The sequence below is a fragment of the Hypomesus nipponensis genome, chromosome 13, assembly GCF_054491055.1.
Source record: "Hypomesus nipponensis isolate SF chromosome 13, ASM5449105v1, whole genome shotgun sequence".
Classification (NCBI taxonomy): domain Eukaryota; kingdom Metazoa; phylum Chordata; class Actinopteri; order Osmeriformes; family Osmeridae; genus Hypomesus; species Hypomesus nipponensis.
Window position 1 is genome coordinate 2,716,379 of NC_140373.1, and position 16,353 is coordinate 2,732,731.

General features: G+C 40.7%; 2 protein-coding genes across 3 annotated transcripts; one reads left to right on the forward strand and one right to left on the reverse strand.

Annotated features, from left to right (window-relative positions):
• Positions 1-560: 560 nt before the first annotated feature.
• Positions 561-6,054, reverse strand: LOC146259465 (glucagon receptor-like). Its single transcript, XM_084670309.1, has 13 exons — positions 5,984-6,054; positions 5,769-5,871; positions 5,446-5,553; positions 4,754-4,875; positions 3,901-4,007; positions 3,119-3,275; positions 2,657-2,816; positions 2,508-2,568; positions 2,347-2,416; positions 2,064-2,155; positions 1,713-1,851; positions 1,428-1,469; positions 561-1,128 (listed from the first exon to the last, which is right to left on the reverse strand). Exons 1-13 carry the CDS (start codon positions 6,041-6,043, stop codon positions 1,057-1,059), a joined length of 1,293 nt encoding a protein of 430 aa, XP_084526435.1. The 5' UTR covers positions 6,044-6,054; the 3' UTR covers positions 561-1,056.
• A 4,299-nt stretch (positions 6,055-10,353) lies between these two features.
• On the forward strand, positions 10,354-16,329 carry ift38 (intraflagellar transport 38). 2 transcript variants are annotated; one of them, XM_084670050.1, is made up of 14 exons: positions 10,354-10,548; positions 10,811-10,908; positions 11,036-11,147; positions 11,260-11,344; positions 11,521-11,700; positions 12,533-12,628; positions 12,985-13,068; positions 13,276-13,409; positions 13,656-13,797; positions 14,096-14,168; positions 14,353-14,463; positions 14,708-14,760; positions 15,217-15,273; positions 16,081-16,329. In XM_084670050.1, the coding sequence occupies exons 2-14, from the start codon at positions 10,887-10,889 to the stop codon at positions 16,255-16,257; spliced, it is 1,326 nt and encodes a 441-aa protein (XP_084526176.1). In that variant the 5' UTR covers positions 10,354-10,548; positions 10,811-10,886; the 3' UTR covers positions 16,258-16,329. The 2 variants fall into 2 exon arrangements, with proteins under 2 accessions (XP_084526176.1, XP_084526177.1); XM_084670051.1 differs by lacking the exon at positions 15,217-15,273 and having other exon boundaries at positions 10,371-10,548.
• The last annotated feature ends 24 nt before the right edge of the window (positions 16,330-16,353 follow it).

Sequence of the window (16,353 nt, forward strand, 5' to 3'; positions counted from 1 at the left end):
GACTCTGGGAAATGAAGTTCGTGAGATTCACGAGAGATCAACTTGCACCTTGCACCTGTGGAAGTTTTTCCGGTCATAATTCAAAATGCTCAAATGATGCATTAACTATTAAAAAAACTGTTAAAACTAAGTATCATGTTTGCAATTTTTTTTCCATATGAGAAAGCATTTATTGTAGCAAAATTAAATGTAAAGTATTACATAGCATTGTCATTTCAATGCCGTCCAGTAGGCAAATATTTTTTTGAAAACATGTATTTATCATTTGAGCATTTAATTTATAATTTAAACCTTTCATAAATAATTTCAGAATCACATTTTTCATTTGACTTACAATGGGAAAAAATCGTCCATAAACCCAGGCCGTGCCGTTGAAAAGCAACTGATGTCGGCCAGTGTGGACAATTTTATTAATCACTCTCACTGGGTAAATCAAATTGACTACAGAGTTGATACAGTCCATTGCGTAATGCTTAGGGGCACGTAGCATAAATGTATGTTATCTGAATAATTCAGAAAGACACCTCCCAATATCTCTTTCTTTTAATATAATTTTCGCATATTCCAATAATCTTTTGTTTAATAATGAATGTGCAAACACATGCGACTTGTAAATACAAATATATTAACAATATATAATAGAATTCACAATATACCACTCTTGATGTGGATAAACACATAACAGAACACATCGACATAAGTAGGCCAACCCAAGTAGAACATCACTTAATCAGAATCTACATCTACAACGTTTGGAGGAAGCTCCACAGGGTCTCTCAGGTGAACCAGAAAGGACACTTGCATTGACAGAGTCGACCCTGTAGCCTCATTGCGAAAGGATTCTGGCACGCGGTTGTCGTGGTTTGCCTCAGAGGGGCAATGCGGTAGAGAGGTCCGTGGCGTATGGGAGATTATCAGAGGTAGCTGCCTGACAGTTTGCTCATGTGGAGCCAGTGAATCATCCGACATGGCTCGAGTCGGCGTGGCCGAAGACACGTTATCCACTCGGGCGGTTGCGATGGAGAAGGGCTCGACTCGAGATTCCGTTCCGGTTAGTCACCGTCCACAGCACATGGTCTCCACATCCATCCTCCAGTTACGTAGTTTATTTCGCAGCTCTGTCTTTACCTGACAGCACAGCAAACAAAACAGATAAACCACTCAAACCAACAGACATTTGGACAGAATGGAATCTGGACAGAGGCATAAGCAGTCCGGCCAAACCGGTTGATGGAAAGCTACCAACACAGGTTCTTTTCTAGCAACTTCCAATGGAAGCACAAAGCACTAGATTAGAGTTGTGGGGCAGAAAGGGGACAGGATGGCACAGTGTCAGGAACAGGGATGGACAGCACTGCTCCAGAGATCTGACCGACTTTCAGTCGTCAGCAAAGGGAGAATATCAGAGAATTTCGAGAGACACATACCTCTTTGTTTGAGTAACAGTAAAGCACAGCCACCAAAAAGCCCTGGAGAGAGAAAAGTTGTCTCTAAATTGCCATTGCAATATGTTTAACTGTAGGATTCTCACAAGAAACCTTAACTCTCTGTCATGTACTGATGACATAATTAGCAAGAGACAATGATCTGCAGTGTATAGGCCTAAAAAACAGTAGGTTTAGTTTTTGAGCATACTAATCAATTAATTCTGCTGTAATCTGCTGACATCCTAAACATAACACCCTCATCATTGAGACTTGCATTTCACCTACCTGAAATGAATTGAGAAACAGCGTGAAAAACACTTTGATGTAACGCAGAGTATCGTTGGTTTGTTCATCAGTAGCAAAGATGAAGATGACTTCATGTATACCAAACAGAGGGATGAGTGTCAAGGTAGCCTTGGCCAGCCTATAACATCACAGGAAAGATAACCTCAATTATTGCACTTGGTATCTAATTTGATCTTGTCCCCTTTTTGTCACAATCAATTACTTGTGTGGCGTTTTGTAACTGCTGTGGATGAGGTACATATCAATGCAAAGTAATACCTTTTCGTCAGAAAGCAAAACGTATGCAAATAAAATCAGATTATAATAATCATTATGGCTTCCATTTCTTACCGGAACTTGTAATCAGGGTAGCCATTCTGGTTGCTGGCACGCAGTTTGGAGAGTATAACCTTCACAATCTTCATGAATATCATAAAATTGATCTGTTGAAGTTATTGAATAATATTTTTTTTTTAAACACCTCTCAAAACCAACAGACCAACATGAGACAACACAAGCCATGCAACGAAAAGCACAGGAAATACGTTTCTGTGTGTGATCGCACACAATTTTGCATGCACACATATACACAAGCATCCAAGGGGTTTGACAAGTGAATGCTAGCTATCCTCACCAAGGAAGCAAACAGGATAGGAAAACGAATGATCCACCAGTAGTTCATGTTCTCATTAACAGCCCAGCATCTGAGAACACAAATGTTTTTGTTTACTACGGTTTTTTATAGAAGAATCAATATCACAAAGTAATTGAGACAACATGGGAACACACACTCACTCATTGTTCTCTTTCAACAGTTTAGCCAACATCCAAGGTATGACAAATAATAAAGGAGTCCCTGGGAAGACATGAAAACAGCAGATACAATAGACGTGCAATACAGTAATTACCAGAAATGTACCTTGGTTTGAGAATGCAGCACTTACCCCAGCCAAGGCAGATGTATGGGAGGTACTTGTTGTGGTCAATGAAGACTGAGGCAATGAGCACGGAATACAGGTAGATGGCTTCTCCAAAGAACCAATAATGATTGGCCAGAACACAGTACTGCATCAGTACCTGGGCTAACCGGCAACCAATTGCAGCCTTGGAGAGATTGAACATTTATAATTATATAAAAGATTAATCAACAAATACAAAATGCTAGAAAAACCATCTCCATACTGTATCTTCTTACACTTGCGTAAATGTCTGCAAAACACTAAAATAGAATTAAATATTATATAAATATAAGCCATATGGCAAATGAACCATAGGTGGTTTCTTATACTGACGCCCTACTGTTAACCCGTTGAACTTAGTAACCTTAAAGCTTTAGAGAAGAGTCACAGGGTTTTTACTAGGCTGTAACTAAATCATCAAGGGATGACCTTCGACCCCCAACCCACCTGGTGACTTAGCATCTCTCCTAAGTCTGTCTGCCTCATGATCTCTCTGCCCCAGTGGCGCTCCAGCATGGTATCCTTGACGATGACTGACACAGCTCGCAAGATGAAAGACACAAACAGATTGGCGTGGATGTAGTTCCTGGTGCAGTGTAGTTTCCTGTCAGGGAAGCAAAACAACATTTGAAAAGTCAGTTTTACTCTTAGACATGAGTACATAATATCGTGGAGTTCAACATTATGTTTGAATGTCTGTTGTATAAAGAAATGTTTGATCATTGGCATTATGTTTGTGTTTTAGACCAAGTTTGGTGGGTAGAACTGCTTTCACACACTTGAATGAAAGAAGTCTTTAAGAAAAATATCCCAGAAAGAGTAGCTGTTACTGTTACTCAGTGCACATTTGTACCCCTTTCTGAAACTGCACAATTATGTCTCTCACATGTATTCTTTATTTGTTAAGAGGCCATCCATTTACAATGAAATATTCAGCCAGAACATGGTGACACATAGAGTAGTACTATGTTTTGGGGCTATCTTGTTGTTATCAGCGACCTATGCGCTTTGTAAAGCTCTCTCTTGGAAGTCGCTTTGGAGAAAAGCGTCCGCTATATGAATAAATGTAATGTAAATGGAATGAGGTATAGAATATCTCAGTTAGGTTAGTCTGACAGTATTCGCATTGCTTATTTTATCTTGTGGGTAATAGGGCTTCCTGGGAGAATTTCCTTAGAAGTCCACACTGTGATTTGTTTCTGGGGCAATTTATCATGGTGAGTGCTTACCTTATTCCCAGGAGAATGATAAGAGCTGAGATCAGGGTGCAGAGAGACAGGGTGTACCCAACTGTGTAGAGAGTTTTGAAGCTCACCATCAACTGCTTGAACCATAGCTGTGAAGACAAAAGTGTTACCAGGGCAACTCATGTTGTTGTTGTGATAAAAAAAAAAGAAGTGATTAGCAGCAACAAAAAAAAAAGGATTCTATGTTGGATGAAAAATGTCTGTGTAATACTGTTTATTGACGAACAAGGTGCTTTGGCCTCAAAATATCACTTTATTCTAAATAAATACAGTGTTACTGTTCTCTGTGTGGCTAGACACTTCCTTCCAGATTTCCGTCCAACATTTCACTTACCAATAAACTCTTTTATCCTGTTTCCCAGACATGGATTAAGTCCTCGGGTAAGAGAAAAATTTTATGAAGATCTCCATTGAAAACGTTTTTAATCTAGGACTAGGCTTGATTCATGTCTGGGGAACTGGGCCTTCATCACTGTTTTTGAGACCACCATCAGAAAACACAATTTCATCAGACAAATTACTAGTTAATAGAAGTACAAACTATTCGAAAACTAGGCTGCTGTTACATATGGGGTAAAAGGCAGAGTGCTATGCATCTGAAGTTTTGGGAGAAGCAAGTTACTTGATGTGATATTCATTTCATTTAGTCATTTAGCAGACGCTCTTATCCAGAGCGATTTACAGTAAGTACAGGGACATTGCCCCCAAGGCAAGTAGGGTGAAGTGTCTTGCCCAAGAATACAATGTCATTTGGCACGGCCGGGAATCGAAGCAACAACCTTCTGATTAATAGCCCAACTCCCTAACCGCTCAGCCGTCTGACCCCTCGATGTACCTCGTAAGACGTGACGTCCGGCTCATCCTCGCATTGGGACATGTCTCTCCAAACCTGCCCGTCCTCATTCAGCACCCAGCGTCCGTTAACACCACACTGGCGAAGCACCACACCGTGGGACACTGGAGAACCATGTGGACAGGCGCAGAGATGCTGTATGAGTCATTTTAGTGAATGTTAACACACATAGCCACACAGATATGCACTGACACTCGCAACAAAACAAAAAAACACTTGCTCACATGAACACAAAGACTGACGCTGAGATGCAGTCACAAGTTACGTGTCCTTCATTTTCCTTTTCTCCAAGAAATTATACAATTAATTCAGTTTGAAATGTTGAATTACATTCAGTTTTATTAAAAACAAAAAGCTTTAGGGTTTTTGAAATAACTCAAATGACCACCACATCATGGATTCCATGGATACTGGAATTCCATGGTTACTGGAATTAACCTTGTCCATGTGTGACAGGTATGTAACAGACGTGGCCACGCTCCGTCACGACAAGGTTTTGTTCACCACTCACGGGATTCGAAATGCTCGACCTCCGATTTGCCAAGCGCGACCACTACCAACTATGCCAAGCAAAAGCTATCTCTTTGTTGTCGTGGGTGGCCTGCTACATACTTGAGGGTGAGTTTCACGGTTATCACACCATTGCACATGCATAGAGTTATATAAAAAGTCACCCTTGTCAAACCAGGGCAGGTAAGAGGGACAGGACACGTTGACCAAAGCCCCTGGTGTCCCATCAGGCCAGCAGGCATATCGGTCAAACGTCCTGTTGCAGAAAAGGCCTACAAGAGAAGTCAAAATTAGCTAACTTTTCTGCACAGTTTGACAGAAATCAGTGAAGTGAGACAAGAAGGTTCTGGGGAGGCATGGAGAAAATGTTCTAGGCTGGTTTTGAACCCATGCCCCTGTGGTAAGGCATCAGTTTACATGGTAGAGTTTGTATCTATTTTAAATTATATAACACATATTCTTGAAGTAAAATTGACTGAGGTTTCACCTTGAGGAAAGGGCTGATCTTGAATCATTTGTATACACTCCTCTCGGTACTGGATCCATTTATGGTAGGTTTCTTCCAGCACCTTTCCATAGACCATTTCATACTATTAGAAAAATGTTAAATAATGCACATTTTATTGTCTTTTTCAACGCCAGATCTTGTACAAGATCCTTCCACAAACTGCCATTGACATTATTATTGTTTTAGATGCTCACCTGTAGAACATGAAAGATCAATAGGCAGGCTAGGACATTTTTTTCTGCATTACAATACATCACTCTTTTTGGATGAGCTTCAATCTGTGAGGACAAACAACAATGTTATTTTAACGATATCAGCACATTAAGCATATCAATAAAAAACAAAAAAAGCATTCTACTTCTCACCTAATTGCCAACACCTTTGTGTGATAATAACTATATGAACCACAAACAGTCTATATGTAAATCTTGTCCCATCCATACTAAAATGAATCTTGCATATTTTTTAACACAGGGTTAAAGTTAATTGAGCTCGCTGAGGCTGTATTGGACATTTGTAACTTCATACAGCACCTGTATTAGTTGCTAGGCAACAGTGTTGCGGTATCTTGGCTTGCTGACCGATGAAGTTAAGTTGTTGATGGAATACCATAATGCAGCATCAGAATGCTATATTTGTGAGCTTGTAAGTACAGTACAAGATCTCTTCATCTACCCCAACCTTTCAAGTCTGAGGTATTCCATAGTTGAGAGGTCAAATATAGAGTAGAGAATTTTCTTCCATTGTTGCTAGCAATTGTCATTTGTATGCAATAACTGCCTGAACTCTGAAATCTCTAGCGATGGCCTGTATGCATAGGTCATGGCGTGTTCTAAGGAATCAGATTACATTATCATATAATTTCTCTGCTTCTGTGCAAAATCTTCTGTTTTTATATATAGAGTTTCAGCCCTCGAGATCTGATTGATTGGCACCTTCTCACATAATCCAATTTACTTTGTAGATCCTGAAGAAAATATCCATTAAAATAACTATTATTTGCAAGCTTTGGTTACGAAGGCTTTTTGTTTGATTGCTTGTCAAGTGTGAAAATAGCTTTCTTAGCTGACTCTGAATCTATAACCTCCTCCCTATACCTGACGGATGAAGTGTAGGATCTCTGGCTTTGCTTATAAATGTGACAAACTGTAACATAAACTGCAACCAAGACAGGTGGTCAAATGAACTTAGAATGTCCCACAACCAGGGACAAGGGATGTTTGAATACTGATCCTGTGTCTCAAAAAAACCAGTCAGCTGTGGCTGATAGGTAATGTGCCAGAGATGATGAGAGGTTAAAGGATCTCCCAGGTTGGGAAATGAAGAATCAAAGAAGGATGGCAGAGGGGGTAGAAAAGTGAAGGGAGTCTGACCCTATGAGAGGCTCATACTTCCTGTCTGTAACAATACATAGCAAGCTCAGGCACAAAACAGTCATTTAGTTTGCCAGCAAATATATTTTTTCATCTCAAGCATAGTTCTACCAATATGAAGTATCAGATGAAAGCCACCATAGTTATTGACAGTGCAGTCCTCCAAAAATAAACCCAGAAAGGGCAGCTGTATGGTAAGTTAAGATATGGGGAAAGCTCCAATATATTCTTAGGAAAACGTAAAATAATGAATGCAATAGAGAAGAACTAAGGAAAGTAAGGAAACCTTTAACCACTTTCATTTGGGAGTGACTTGAATCCAAGAACATCTCGTAAAATGCTGCCAAATGTCCTCTCCTGCAAGGCACAACAGTTCTTATCACTCCAAACAGAGTGTAGGCAAAGCCAGAGTTCACAGTTACACCCCAAGGGACTTTGGGGGAAATGACTTGTGTCCTCTTGTTGATAAACTTGATGTGTGGAACTCACAAACCGGCCACAGTCAGGTAACATAGCCTGTGGTTGTGCCACGTTCATCCACTTCATGCTAACCCCATGAGCCTTCCAATGCAGCCACAACAACACACACAGGACAGCTACAATGCTAATCAGCTAGCCAGACACCTGGGCCTTTGGAGCAGCCTGCGCCACAGGTTAGCATCTCTGTGCCTCCTGGGCTGACAAACACAGACGCATCAGAATGACAGAAAGTACTTGGGGGTTTTTTCGCCTGGCAGGAGGCTGCTGGTTAGTCTTTGCCTGTGGCCGACAATCGCAAGAGTCCCCATGGAAAGAAATCCTATTGGGTCTTCTGACTGACACACAAGCAAGAAATTGAGGCTACTGGCATGATCCTAGAGCGATGTGGGCTACAGCAACATGTTACGCTTTTTCTTTTCTGTCAAATCCTTGTAAATGTCACTGGTCGGGAAATAACCCTGCTCTACCATCAGCGAAAAAAGAAAAATGTTGTGGAGTGAAAATCTGGGTGGGTTCATGTCTATAGAACAACATAATTGAGTGTCAGGGGGTAAGATGTAGGGAAATCTGTGTCAGTCATGTCCAACAGGCATTGCTCACACACCAGGCTTGCTGTGCTGTGTATTTTTCTCAAGATCACAGTGAAACAGACCTATAATTCACTATATATTGTCCCCCAAAATGATTGTATTTTCATCACCACCACTTGCTGGTATTTCAAAGAAGTTTAATACTCGGCCTGCCAAATATACACAAAAAACTGCCAAGGAAATAACAAATAAAGCATCATAAAAGAGATACAACTAAACTATAATGATACTAGAGTAGTTTAGACATAAAATATTTAAATATTGTGCTCTGAGGAAGGTCATATGCTGAAATATTAGCATCCTTTGTTTGAGGAATATATTTTTTTTATGGAATATGAATCATTCCTTATTTGTTAACATTTTATCTTTAAAGTCTGATATATAATGATCATTATAATAAATTCTCCCTAACCTAAATGATGGGTAGATATTGAAAGTTTGTTTCATGTGAACCTTGCCTCATTTAGGGAATAGTTGAGCAAAAGATTAAGTTACAAAAAGTAATTTACTGTGTTCAAAGCAGATTAACTTAATTACTTTTATAACATTAATTGTCTGGTTGTGAATATTTTGTTACTTGTGAAAGGAACTTTGTTCCTGAATTATAGATGCATGTGATCCCATGGATTTGGCATTAGGAATAAATCTTCATACACACATCAACTAAGGCACATATAGGAATTCACATCAGCGCCCACCATCCAACGATTTAACACTCTACTTGAACAATTCCCGGTGCTATCTAAAGGCAAATACTTTTGGAATTCACATAACTTCCTAGATACAGTGGTCTCTCTGTATTTGAGGGTCACAAAAATCAACAATCCCCTCCACCCAAAAATATATACATAATATATATATAACACACACGCGCGCATACTTACAATCGATAGCCAAAAGCAATTTCCTATTAAAGAAACAATGTCTGAGCCTGTGATAATTGACGGAACCCAAATTGCTCCAACATTGAAAGTGTATAGCCACTTCTAATTAACCTGTCAATGGAGATCGAGTGTTGACTCACATCCAAGCATCTAAATAGCCATTGACAGCGTGATTGTGCAAAAGATTTGTTATAAATATGTTAACGATCCAACAAAGCCTACTTTTTTCTACGTTACATTTTGAGGAGAAAAAAAAGCTTATGTAGAAAGAGTAAAAAAACATTCCCCAACACTGGAAATGTACAATGCAACCAAACACAAGCAAGCAAACAAAAAATAATGTTGCAAACAAAAATGACCAAATAATTATCATAATTTCAACTGATACAACGTAGTCGATGCGAAACAGAATAACCAATAGATGGCTAAATATTATATTTTTTGTAGTTGATTTATTACATGCATGCAATAAAGAAAGACACTTACAGTCAGGGTTCTTGGTAAGATGCTGAGTGGAAGGTGTTGTCTGCTGCAAGACAGCCTAGGCTATGCAACCGTGTCTGCGCTTTTGACTGCGTGAGTGATACCACGAGTTGAGAAATAGTCAGTAGAAGCAGGGTCGGTTTCAGGGGGGTGCAAGGGTGCCCCCCCCCCCCCCCATTTTCAGCCGCGCGCCCACCAAGCTCCTTCTGACTTCAGCCAAACATTTTACATGTTGAAGGTATGAAAAAGCTACGGATAGTAAAGTGTAGCGTGGTGTTTAATATTAAACCCTGCATTGTTTTTATAGAAGATACACCAGCTAGTAAGACTTTAACAGTACAGTAGGCTACAGTAGGCTAGTATTTTAGCTTGGTTATCCACCGGTTCTTTGTGTGTTTGTACAAAGAAAAACTTTTATTTATCGATTTATGATCCCCCAAATTTTACATAAAGCTCAAAAAAGCAATTTTGCGCTGAAATGAAGGCCAAACATGATTCTGTTGTGTTCCGGCCAAATGTAACGGATTGAAAAATCTTCTCTTTAAGTGTAATCTGGTAGTCACAAGGTTCCATGACTTTGTCCACATAGGGCATCTGAACACACAAAATACATTCTGATGATTTTCATTTTTATTAAATTTTTTACGCGATTATCAATCGCGTTTTCGATAGGTCACTGATTTTGGTAGGCTACAACGCCCGTACACAAATGGAATGGTACAACAGAAAGTTTCCGACCTAGCCTACTTGACTAGTTCAAGCCGTTCGAGTGTCACTGTACGAGTGTTTCTGTATTGCCTAATTACATTTGACACCGCCGGGGTTCCGTTGTTGTGAACGGATTCCATAGAGACGGGCAAATGCCAACCACAAACTGGTAATCAACAAGCTAGCTACTCAGCTAGGTAGCTCTCCAATTTCCAACGTTTCTGTGGTGTTTTTTGATGAGGTAAATAATATTTTAACGTTATTGTGACCGCGACCGTGGGTAGAGTATATACTTAGCATACATGTATTTAAGTATTTACATTTGACGTCGCTTGGTAGATGTAATGTTTTAATATTGTATGGTGCTTGCTTGCAATGCTAGGTAACGTTACGAGCTAGCTCAGCTGGCTCAAATTCACCTAATTATTCAATGATAATTAAATTACATTTTTTGCAGTCAAGAGAAGAGGAAAAGTAAAATAACTCCCATTGTCTTAATGCAGATATCTTGTCTGGGGAAGCAAAGACACGGCACAGTAATTACGTTAGCACTACTACTGTACTACAATACAAAATACGATGTCCTTCAGAGACTTGCGAAGTAAGTGTGGACTTTCTAAAGTCGATATGAGCTTATCTCAGATGTAACTCGTGCTGACAATTCCAACTAGTCGATCTATACAACATAGTAAAATCAGATCAGTCAACTTTACTTGGTCTCTGTTTAGATTTTACAGAAATGATGCGAGCTCTGGGCTATCCTCGTTTAATATCCATGGAGAATTTTAGGACGCCAAACTTTTCTCTGGTGGCAGAAATTCTAATATGGCTGGTGAAAAGGTGAGCAATATGGAACTGTAAGTTTGACAGTCGACTAACAAAAATAGGCACTACCTTGAAGCTGTCCTTAATGTACTACTGCTTAAATATCTATGTGTTAATATTCCTACAGATACGAACCCCAAATGGACATTCCAAGTGATGTGGACACAGAATCTGACAGAGTTTTCTTCATCAAAGCAGTGGCTCAATTCATGGTGATGTTAACCTTTGATGTGTATCCACAATTTGGCATAAGTGGGTACAACCACTTGCACCAGTCATTTCCATTACTACTAGTAATATACTAGTAGTAACAGATTTCTTCACATGGTTGTGAGAGGCGTGCATTGACTCTTGACATGTAACAACCTCTGATTGCACTTGTTTGCAGGCCACTAAAGCTCACATCAAAGTGAACACCAAGCGCCTCTACCAGGGAGATGGCTATGCGGTGAAAGAGATGCTAAAGATCACCTCAGTACTGTACAGCGCCATGGTCACCAAGGAGATGGCTTCTGGGGACAAAGTAGCAGAGGACAACAGCAAATTCAAGTTCGACCTGGCCTCAAGGGTGAGATTGACATCTGTGTGTTTTATGTGCATAGAGACTGCTGGTAACATCACATGCTGTTTTTTGACGCTAGTCGACAGTCCCCACAAGACTGATGTTCACCACAAAAGATGACGAGACCAAAGTGTAGTTAGTGGACAACCATTTTGATTGACACATGGCCCACCTCAAAGGTCCCGTGTAGCTTAGAGGTTGATAAAAAGTTAAAAGTCCTACAGTGCAAAGGTTACATGCTGTTTCCCGTTGGAGCCCCATGGGTCATTTTAATCTATTCAGCCCCACAGCCAAAAAACCCTGACTGCTATCTGAGCAGTACAAGCATAAAAGCACCCCGATATTTAGATTGCTTGGGGTCTCCCCAAACTCCTTACTGATAATATGCAAAGTTGAGTGTCTTTTAAGTTTATTGAAGTAACTATTTGAGAGAAAAATTGGAATTCATTCAAATAAGTGAGATTCTTGAAAGGTATTTCTCAACTTAGTTTGACAGGAGCACAACTGCAAATCACAACTAATATATGTGAATAGCGACCACTCAAAAGTGTGTGTGAGGGGTTATGTAACTATCTAAATCCCTGTACAAGACACATTCAATCAATAATAAGCAAGAAAGATGCCTTTGGATATGTTGGCCTTATTGTTTAGGCTAGTATTAAGCATCAATTCAAAATGTATGCAACAGAAGGTAGTAAAAATTGAAGTGAATATTAAGTATAGGACAATCAGTTGATCTTTCAAAAATACATCTAAATACAGATCGGTTTTAAATCATTCTGTTTAATAATCTAAAAGAACGGCCATAGGCTCAAGCAATGCTCTCTTCCCGATTCAGATTGCAGAGCTGAAAGCAGCTAGACAACTAGCGTCGGAGATCACATCCAAGGGTGCATCTCTGTTTGACTTGCTGGGAAAGGAAGTGGATCTGAGGGTAAGGATTGAGGAACACACAGCCACCAAACCCCCGCCAGCCTGAGAATACGAATGAGACAGACTGCCTCCTGGGAAGAGACAAGCAACACAGCTTCAGTTGGGGGAGAGAGTGATCTACGAATGAACAGAGAGCTACTGTTTCATTTAAATCAGATTCAATATAGAGAGATCTCAAAAGAGACTTGGAAACACCCCTGTACTTCTTCGCATTCTCAAAATTAGGCTCTTGAAACTTTGTCTTGAATAATAGTATTTATCTACATGCAATATTATATGTCGATTTTTGTTCTAATAAGAGAATAATTAAAGGTTATAGGCTTTATAATATTGAGATCCCTAATGTCTGTCTCATAGGAAATGAGAACGGCTGCTATCGCCAGACCACTGGAGATTAATGAGACTGAAAAGGCCCTGAGAGCAGCCATTAAGGAGGTTTTGGTGTGTATCGTCCAGACTCGGACAAAACGCACACTCTGACACACACACACACTGACACACACACACACACACCAACAAACACACTGATACACACACACACACACACACTGATACACACACCAGTACAATAGGACAATTTCTGAGATCTCTACTTCACGCCTCATTCCCTTTTTCTTTTTAACATAAATCTGCTTTGTCTCCCGTCAGGAGAATGTTGAGAAGACCAAAGACATGCTGAACAACGTGTCCTCAGATGAGGCCAGTCTGGAGGCCAAGATGGAGAAGAGAAAACAGGAGCTGGAGAGGAACCAGAAGAGGCTCCAGACGCTACAGAGTGTGCGGTACGATTAATCTGTGAACCTGTTTGCCACGGGATTCATCAGTGAACCTGTTTGCCACGGGATTCATCAGTGAACCTGTTTGCCACGGGATTCATCAGTGAACCTGTTTGCCACGGGATTCATCAGTGAACCTGTTTGCCACGGGATTCATCACAGTTTCTCTCTGTCTTTCTATCTGTGCCTCTCGCTTACTCTCTGTCTCTCTCTCTTTTTATCTGTGTCTCTCTCTCGCTCTCTGTGTGTCAGACCGGCTTTCATGGACGAGTACGAGAAGATCGAGGAGGATCTGCAGAAGCAGTACGAGACGTACGTGGAGAAGTTCCGTAACCTGAGGTTCCTGGAGCAGCAGCTGGAGGACCATCACAGACTGGAGCAGGAGAGGTTTGAGGTAGTGGATACGTTCTTTTCGTCAGAAGGATAAAGATCAAAAATAGTCGGAGACAACAATCTTTACTCTGGTACCCTTTCTCGGCTGTTCAATTCTACAACCTCCCTGCTTCAGCATTCCTTACTGAGACTAGTTCAAGACATGTTTCTGCTGTACAGACAATGCAGCTCAGACCCCCCTTGCCTGCCACCCTGTCCTATATCAATAAACCACGACAGTAGCCAACATGAAGAACCCTTGGCTGATATTGTAAATCTCTCGCTCACGCTGTCCTCCTTACTGGTTTTCTCCTTCACAGGAGACAGAAAACACCTTGAGAATGATGCAGCACAAATTACGAGAGGAGGAGAGGAGACTGATGAAGAATGGGGGTGAGTTGTGCACACACACACACTAATAATCCAACACATGGTATTTTAGTACGACACACACAACTTCACGCATTATGAGCAAGTTATTTTCAACCCTCACAAACAGTCATGACGAAGTGAAAGCCTTAAATTTTCCTTTCACAATCCTTTAACGTCATAGATTTCTTTCCTTTTGTTGCGACAGCCAAAGATGAGGACTCGGACATGGACATTCCAGAGGACGAGGGCTCTGACAGTGACATGGAGGACCGCAGACCTCCTAAGCCAAGGCCGACCCGGAACATCCCCATAACGGGTACACAGACAGTACCTCCTACCAAACGATAATCCCATCTAAACATGACTTCCATCCCAAACATTACCCCCATACAAACACTACCTTTAATCATATATTACCCAAATAAATATAACCTTTAACCGATTTATTAGCTTCAACCAACCAGTGTCTATTTATAAGTGAAACACCCACCTGACTACATTGTACACTAAGGTTCCCCCCCCCAAAAAAAAATAACACAAAACAAACATTTCTCAAACAGGAAGAGGTGGAACCCAAATCATCGGCAACATGCAGGGAGGAGACAGCGATGAGGTCAGTAAAGTAGTAACTATGACGATGCTGGCAGGTCCAAAGTGTCAACCTCTAAGTAAGCATTATATACACTTTTGTCCTGCTTAAGTGGACATAGCTTTTGCTGAAGTAGTTCTGGCTGTGAATGGGGATCTAAAGTAGATTGACATACTGGTGCAGTATAAAAAGGGATTTGTGATGGAGTGAGAAAGAGCTGATCTAGGGGAGGGTGATTGAATGATGAAAAGTGTGAGAAGAATAGACTTAATCTCATGCAGGAGCACTCGGAGAAAGGACGGGGGTCTGAACTGAAACGTAACCAGATTTGAGTCTGTCTGTTTTATCTGAAGTTGTTTTTGCTCCTCCTCGTCATCTTTTTCCGTGTTACTTTTACCCTTTTCTCCCGAGCTCCTTAAAAAGCTGTTACATAAAGTCACTTAAATCACCAATTTCTTTCCATTATATGCATTACTAAAGACCAAAGCAACTCTGTCCAGCTCTCGCCTTCGTGCCCCCACAAGGCGCAACAAAAAGGTCTGTGCAGGATATTCCAGTCTGCAGACTGATCTCATTGTCCCTCGATCTGACATTAGATTCTCCAGAAACTAGCTAGCTCCCACACCAATATATAGTAAGTAGCTAGCTCCTAAACCCATGTATAGTAAGTAGCTAACTCCTAAACCCATGTCTAGTAAGTAGCTAGCTCCCAAACCAATATCTAGTAACTATGTCTCTATAGGCTGTCCTGTAGTTTTGTGGCTCCAGTATAATGTAGCGTCATGTTCAAACCTCAGATGGTTGTAAGCACCAAAAACTAGTAAACCTGTGTGAGCTTGCATAGTGAGTCTTAGGAGTCAGCAGTCATTATTGTGTAGTACAATCTTTAGGTAAGGGTCTAGTTGCGCCCCATGGCTTACTTCCAATGCCCTCTATAAAAGGTTTGGTCAGGGTGTATGTAATAGTCCTTAAGTACAGTACTTTCACAGTCAACCTTCCATGTGATGGAGGATTGGCACCAGTGGCAATTAACTAAAGCTTGAATATGGATCTATTGAAGCGCATGAGAGTTGTAATTTCTAGTAAATGCAATCCCTTACAAGTCCATATAAATTCCATGTGCTGACTATGTGCTCACATGTAACCGTGAGCAATGGGTGTGACTGAGACACCCTGGACTAAGTTAATGTAGGCATCTACGTTTGGGCCTATTTAGTGTAAATTCAACTTAGTTTAATTAAAGATAATATTTTGGATGGCTCCTCCTGTTGTTTGGGGAGAGGTTTACGGCTTAACGACCCTGCAGACTTTATTAACCGCATGGGACCGGTTTGCTCATTGCAGACGGAAGACAGCGAGATTGATGTAGATGAGGATGACGAGGAAGGCGACGAGGAGGACGAGGAGGACGATCTGGAGGAAGATAACGACAGTCTGGAAGCTGCTGCTTCCAAGCCGACGAGGGCCTCCAGAGGAGCTCTGAAGCCCCTGCTCCTGGAGGAGAGTGACAACGACTTCTAAACCTCATGTGCATGAACACAAATATATATTTTATACTGTGTATATATGTGTATTGATAAATGTACTACTGTATTTGTGTGTGTGTGTATGGCTTTT

Coding starts and splice junctions, on each gene's coding strand:
- LOC146259465 (XM_084670309.1), bottom strand. CDS start 6,043: ATGTATTGTAATGCAGAAAAAAATGTCCTAGCCTGCCTATTGATCTTT. Junction 2,156..2,346: donor CTATCCTGTTTGCTTCCTTG/GTGAGGATAGCT, acceptor TAACTTCAACAG/ATCAATTTTATGATATTCAT. Junction 1,129..1,427: donor ACTGTTACTCAAACAAAGAG/GTATGTGTCTCT, acceptor CTGTGCTGTCAG/GTAAAGACAGAGCTGCGAAA.
- ift38 (XM_084670050.1), top strand. CDS start 10,887: ATGTCCTTCAGAGACTTGCGAA. Junction 13,798..14,095: donor TGGAGCAGGAGAGGTTTGAG/GTAGTGGATACG, acceptor TCTCCTTCACAG/GAGACAGAAAACACCTTGAG. Junction 14,169..14,352: donor GAGACTGATGAAGAATGGGG/GTGAGTTGTGCA, acceptor TTGTTGCGACAG/CCAAAGATGAGGACTCGGAC.